General features: G+C 44.4%; 1 protein-coding gene across 2 annotated transcripts in view; it reads right to left on the minus strand.

The window, feature by feature from the left end:
- The window catches only part of ECPAS (Ecm29 proteasome adaptor and scaffold), a 75,583-nt gene that overhangs the window by 20,618 nt on the left and 47,736 nt on the right, over positions 1-7,229 (minus strand). For both annotated transcript variants that reach the window (XM_025208972.1, XM_025208973.1), the window contains 6 exons: positions 6,016-6,070; positions 5,126-5,240; positions 4,411-4,476; positions 3,973-4,090; positions 2,508-2,675; positions 699-778 (listed from right to left, as the gene is read on the minus strand). In XM_025208972.1, the coding sequence (XP_025064757.1) occupies positions 699-778; positions 2,508-2,675; positions 3,973-4,090; positions 4,411-4,476; positions 5,126-5,240; positions 6,016-6,070 (602 nt within the window). The remainder of the gene's footprint in view (positions 1-698; positions 779-2,507; positions 2,676-3,972; positions 4,091-4,410; positions 4,477-5,125; positions 5,241-6,015; positions 6,071-7,229) is intronic.

Consider the following 7,229-nt stretch of genomic DNA (forward strand, 5'->3'; position numbering starts at 1 on the left):
ACTACTTCCCCCAAAGCTACAAAGCAGGTTTTGTTCAAACTTTCAAGAACAATGTAAGTTTATCTCTTGGCAGATAAAAGACCTGGAAAATTTCACCCAGAAAGGCAAAAACTGGGAGTTATATGCAATTAGAAAAGACTGTCTATGCAATCCCATCATAGCTGCTGCAAGTATTCCAGCTACACTTATTCTAGACAGGATACAGTATCTTACTGAGTCTGTCAAACAGGGGGTAGATCAGAATCAAGGGATCAGGTCTGAGGTTTGGATTAGATGGTGTATTTGCATTATATTGAAAGTATTTAACTAAAAAGAGTTTATTGCCAGAGCTGTATCTAATTGCACTGTTTTGTCAGCAAGTACTTGTACTATACACCCAAAGATGAGCTGTCAATATTCTCTCACCACGACACTAAGCAACACTTCAGGCCACGGACAGCCAAGATCTGCAATCAAAAGTCTATATTTTCAAATAATTAAGCTGTGGCATGACAGAAACCATTGAGACCCTTGAAGGCATGTGTTTGGGATTATGTCATGCCTCAGCACAGTACCAGGATGCTGGACTCTCCAGGAGGTAGCTGGAAGAAACCACCTTAATTTTTCTCACTCCATTCAATAGGAAATAGGATTTCTGAGGTTAAGAATAACTTTACTGCTTTGGTTTTTTAAGAGTAAAGATTACTCCTTAACAATACCTGGATTCCCGGATCCTCCAGAGGTTGCTGGTCAGGTTGCCAATCAGATCCTCAAGGATTTCCTTCATATACTTATCCACCTAGTAGGAAAAAAAAACCTTGAATATAGAGAAGCTTACAGAATGCAAGTTCTTATTTCCATGCAATTGGTTCTACACACACAGCAGCTATCATGGACTGCAGGATTTCAGCAGTGATAAACAGCTGTCCAGGTCTTTACTTAGTATGTACCCAGATTGAACACCTCTCAAGCATGGTCTTCGGGGAGAAGACAAGACACCTGGTTCCCTAGAGGTTCTGGCCGGAACAGAAGAATACATCCTTGCTGGAGCTGTCCCTGCACAAGTCAAGCCCATCTGGCTTAAGCTGGCCCCAATTTGTACGTCCTCTGCTTCAAAGCCTGGAACCACAGCAGCCTATATGGTAGAGGGAAAGGCGAGCCTGCAACCAATTTTCCAGCCAGAATATGGTAGGCAGGGGCACACATGTCTGGATATAGTGAAAGAAGCCTATTTTCATGTCTGAAAGCCCCTCCCAGGATAAATTGACAGTTTCTTATCATGAAGCCACTGACTCACAGCCTAAGATTGTGAAGACCCTCTTAAGTAAGACTGTAGTTGCAGCTGGAGCGGGGAGCATGGCTCCCTCCCCCCCTACCCACAGACAGCACAGCTGGAGCCCATGGGAGGTGGGGCAGATGCGGGCTGCCCATTGTGGGCTCAGGGTTCCCTGCCCTGCTGCCCTTTCCCTGGGGCCTCAGGGGCCAGCGGGCAGGATCTGGTGCTGGCAGACAGGGAGGCTTGATGCCGTTGCCAGAAGCCCCATGCCAGCTGCTCCGCCATGGTGATGTGTCCCCTGCCCACCTGTCATCAGCAGCAGTGCAGAGTTGTGCCCCCCACTGCTACCAGGTGGGAAGGAGGCACCTTATCATGGTGGCACAGCCAGTGAGGGGATCCTGGCAGCAGCACTGAGCCTCCCTACCCCACTCTACTGTGGAGGCACCTGGGAGGAGGGCAGCAGGGTAGGGAGCCTCCAGCCCCCAGTGGGCAGTGTGCATCCACCCCCCACCCCATGCACAAATCTAGGCGGCACATGCTCCCCCATGCCTCCTTCCCTGGGAGTGTGCACAGCAGTAGAGAGCCAGTTCCCCTACTGCCCCACCCCAGGATGAGCCACCTGTGGCTCCATCCCACTTCCTGGCCGGGCCACACATTTCCATCCCAGCCCCAGGCCCCACCATCCTGAGTAGTGCCCCCAGCCCTGCCCCGCCCTACTCTACTCCCTCCTCACCACAGGGGCCTCAATCTGCCCCCTCCCTCCCCCTCACATAGACTTACTGGGAAGAAGCTGCAGGTGCTGCTCTCCATGCTGTCTGGCTGCCATATGCACGTGTGCGAGCACACATGCACATGGAGCCCCCTGCCCTCGATCACCCTCCTTCTTCCTCCAACCACAAGCAGCCCCTTGCAGGCTGGAACTATATGAAGCTGCAAGGGGAAACATGCTGTTTCCTATGTTTTTCTCCCTGACTAACAAACCACAGGCAGCAACCTTTCCTTTTTTTTTTTTTCTTTTAAACAGGATGTTACATGGGTGTCAGTTGTGTGCTGATTGGGCTGCATGTAGCCCACCAGCCACAGGTTGAGAACTACATAGCAACAGAGGATTTTCTCTTTTACATACAGCAAAGAATGCAACTGCCTCTTGAGATTTTCCTCAGCTATTTTCCTTGAAGGAATTCCTTTTGGAGACTCATGGCTGGCAGAAAGCAAAGGATCTTGCGCTCAAACAACTCTTGCATGTACTTACAGCTGATTTGTCAGTGACAAGCGCATTCCAAATGCTGGTCATAGCCTGTCGAATACCAAGGTTGGGATCAAACTGGTAACGATAAAGACGAGGAACCAACTGGGGCAAAAACGGAGCCAGTTGTTCACCAGCTTTCGTAGCAATCACGTTGAAACCAAAAGCTGCTCCCTAAAACAAAGAACAGACATTTCCTGAAGGAAGTGCAAGTCTGTCTAGCTACCCACTGACAGCTCAATTCTCTGATCCCATTGAAGGCAACAATAAAGCTCCCACAACTTAATAACATGGGATCAGGCCCCTGCTGCATTGCTGATCCTGCAATTTAGAAACTGTAGAGATAACACAATCCTCCTCTGCTAGCAGGTATTCAAACCCTGTATAAGCTTGCTGAGTAAGTCCTGCTGACTTCTCCTTATAGTAAAAGGTGCCAGTTTGTTAATTCCACCAGGCAATGACAGTCGGGTTGACCAGGGCTGAGGGCGTGGGAGGGGGGAAGGAGAGGTTGGACCAAGAAAGAGGGAGAGGTGCAGCAATCTAGGGGCAGAGCTAGCAAAGTCCTCCAGGAAAAGCTATATCATGGTCAGGCCTTGGAAAAGTGTTTAGATTGGAGTTTGTGTTCTGCTATAAATGACATTTCCAACAAAGCCAAACTCCAGGAAGAGGGCATGCATGATCTTGTGCAGAGCACAGAGGGTCTCTGTGAGATAGGACAGAAGCACACCATCTATTCAGTTACTTAAGTACATCATGCTATATTTAAAGAAAGCCAGTTGTGGAACAGCAGAATTAGAAGGGGCCCCAAGGGCCAGTTAATCCAACCCCTGGCATACATCAGAATATACAGGGAATAATTAGTCCTCAATCCCTACAAAAAGTTAAGAAAATAATGTATTAGAAATAAAATTAAAATGGCCATGATGTTGTTCTATTAATAGGAATTCTGGGGTTGAAAAAGGGTCTAGTGGCTATAAGCCAGAGTTTCTTTCTGTAAGCAGAAACATGAGTATTATTTCAGTGAGGATGGTTGACCAGCTAGTGTGCTGGGACCCCTGCTTATCAGTTATCTTGCGACTCATCCCTCCTGTTTAGTAAACTGCTGTTTCATCTTCAATTTTAAGATTTAAGCACTTTTTGTCCTAGCACAGCAGGACTATAGCTCCAGAAATAGTCAAAAGACAAATAAAACACATTTTAACAATTAGTTACAGAGTGGAATGGAGTGATGATTTAAGCAAATGCATAGACTAGTAAGGATTTGTTGCAATAATCTGGTTAAATCTATCATTCATTTTACTTGCTGGTGAAAGCACACTAGAAGTGGCAATAAAATACAAAAACAAAAAAGCCTTCCTACCCACTATGGTCCAGGTAGAAATTGCACACCAGTTGTTAAGAACTGCAGTTTTCTGTTTGGGGGCTTTTAATCTATAGCTGACATAGGGTTTTGTACTGAAAATCAAATTACCTTTCGGGAATTCCACATTGCATGGTGGTTGGCCAGATTCATGAATTTATAGACCAGATCTGGTTGGCTAAGGTCACTAGCCAGTGAACAAAGTTCCTTGTATGTAGAAAGACCCTGACTTGGGAAGGCAAAAAGGAAAAAAAATAGTATTACTAAATTTTGGTCACAGAAACCACCATAGCAACCAATAACTACCACAGAGCCAAGTCATCAAAATAACTTGGATCAAAAATGGATCAACATACAGTACACAATTCAGATACAATATAAATGAGCTTTATATCAGTGCTATAGGGAAACAATTACAGTCATTATTAAGGAAGAAACAGGATTCAGGCAATCAAAAGGAGAAACCCAGGAAGGTAAGGTTTAAAAGAAAGGTATGAAGATCTAGGCACAATCCTCGCCTGCTGTATGGAATATCAATACTGAACTTACCCATCCGGGGTTTTGCCAAGAGCTCCCTGAAATACAACAGTTTCTCCAGTCACTTCATGTTTGATCCTGGGAATAGAGAGAGGCTCAGCATTAGCTTTTTCATGCACTGTAGGCAAACAGGTCATATTATACACACTGAACATTCAGAGCAAAATGGATTCATTTGTTTCTATTAAACTAAGAAATTACTTATACTTGGGTCATAATGCCATAGATATTTACAGGTATGACCCATGCACACCACAAGGAGTCCATTACCTTTAGTTATGTAGAACATTAGGTGCATGTTTGAGAAAGGTCAGGGCTTTACCAAGCAAGTTAAAAACAAGTGAAAACAGATTGTATATGGTTGCATTTTAATTTCTCCCAGGATCTGACTCCACTTATCATGGCCAAGTATACACTTAGGCCAGGTGACTATCCCCATTTTAGAGAGCCAAATACCATTTCCATTTGCCTCTTGGTCCCAAGTCACCAAGACAAGCCCCCTCATGTACCAGTGTAACATCTATACCACTCAGCACTGCTTAATATGCTAAGTACAAGAAGCTCCTGCTATCACTCACTGCGATACATATATGGAGCAGATGTGAGCTGACTTCCACCACTCCAAAAAACTGATCGTCTCTTACATAAGAAATGTATTTCTGTGTCCTGCCATGGATGCACAAGTGCAGAATACTTGCACAGCCTTGAAGTTCTGAGCTCACTGTACCTTTTCCCGGTCATAAGTGCATCGACTAGCGTAGTGACTAGCTCCTGCTGGTCTTGTTCGTTGCCTAGTTCATACACTAGTCCAAGACCTTTTGAAGCAACATCTTGACTCAACTCTGCAATAGATTTTATAAAATACACACAAAATAATAAGTATGAAATATTGAGAGCCAATTAAAAGTAGAAGCTATAAAAACATGAGTTCCATAACATGGTTAAAATGATATCACTACTGCCAAAAACACCACTGGAAAATAGCTGTAGCCTGGCAACATATGAGCTCCATCCCTGGACAGGATGACATGTTGCATGTAAATTTTCCCCGCTGGCTGTTCTGTAGCAGGGAACATTCCAAGGGTTGCCTATATCTTTCTGACATCAAAGAAGCTGGGACCTGGTCCAGAGCCCAAAGTTAAAAGAAATAGTCCCTCTGGACAGCATTCCTTTAGCTGACTCCGTGTGCACAGATGGACCTTGGAGCAAGGCCTTAATTGACTGACACTGGGATCAGCCAGAGGTTTCATCTATCTGGATACAAGTAGAAGATCAAAGCACTGAGCTCAAACCAAAAAAATAAGCAGGACCACCACAAAAGTCTCCTCTCTTATGACTGCAGGGGAGGGGGCAAATGCATGACTTCCAAGGCAAAGTTTCTTGCTGGAATGCTAAGGTAGAAACAAAGGTACTATTTCAAGTTTCTACAAATAGAAGCATTGTAAGACTCTTGCTTTTAGAGCAAAAATAACATTTCCACATATGCTTTTCACTGATGAGTGATAAAGAAGTGTTAAATTACTTTATGCAACTAAAGTTGCATAGCAAAAGTCTTGGCTCTTTTTTTTTTTTTTTACATTACTAAACAAAGACCCTCATGGATACCATACTACTTACCATCATTATCAGACAGAACTGAAACAAAGGCATTTTGAATCTCCTTGAGATGAGACTGAAACAGAAACAGACAAAGCATATATTTTTATTCCACATTTTGCCTCCTTTCAATTTTGTCTAAAAGGTTCCCTAACAAAACAACATAGAGGCTATTTTATCTCTGTTTAAATTTGAGATAAAGAGACACCACAAAAATTGCACATATTGTCTGAGATGTCAGAAAAGGTCAGTCTTAAGTTCAGAGACAATACTAACTTTTGTAGTTGCACAGCACCTTTTTTCCAATCTCAAAGCAACATACAAAAGCAGTGTATTCATTGTTTGGATAGAGAAGCTACAGGAATAGGGGAGTTAAGTACCTTATCTAGGGCCACTCAGAGAGCAAGTCAGAAACGAAACCCGCATCTCCAAACTCTCAGCCCTTGTGCTCAAGTTGCCTCCTTCACAATCCAGTATAGGAGGAGAAGTCTTAGAAAACAACCCCCAAGGCAGAGAAACTTCCTGGGTTTGAAACTTAATAAAACTTAAGACCAAGTAGCACTTCTCATCTCAAAGCACTTCAACCATCATATAGACAACTTTGCTTAATTGCAGACTCCTCTGGATGAAAGATGGTAGCCAACTGGCTCATCCACACAGATCCTGGTTTTCTCTGTTTAAAAATTGCAAATTCTCTGATTAAAACCCCCAAAATCTGTGATTAAAATGAAATGCCACTAATTATATAGGTAATCAGTTGAATACAATGTTTTATTGACATATTTACAATTTTAAAACAATTTGGAAGCCTACCAGTGCCTCAATCATTATAGTAAAATAAATTCTAAATGCCTATACATTTTGGCATTTGATTTTGGGTTTTTATCATGGAAAAATCAGAGCTCCCCATTCCCCCTTCACTCACCAGGATGCAGGTCCAATTGCGGCTGTCCCCCGCCACTGCTTTGTGGTGCTGAGCAGCCTTAATATGCTGGTGCCCTGCCCATGCCATTGCCCCTCACTCCCAAGCCACAGCCCTGCTGGTGCCCCTCACTACGCCCCCCCACCCCCCAGCCCTGCTGGAAAGGGCCTCCAGCTGACAGGGCTACAAGGCCAAGGACACAGGTACACAGTCCCCTGCCCCCTACAGCAGTGCCTGAGCCCTGGCTGCCACCCGCAGGAGGCAGTGGCTGCTGTGGCAGAACGGAGCATAGGCAGCATGGCTGGAGTGAAAC

This window comes from Alligator sinensis, unplaced genomic scaffold, assembly GCF_000455745.1.
Source record: "Alligator sinensis unplaced genomic scaffold, ASM45574v1 scaffold371_1, whole genome shotgun sequence".
NCBI lineage: Eukaryota > Metazoa > Chordata > Crocodylia > Alligatoridae > Alligator > Alligator sinensis.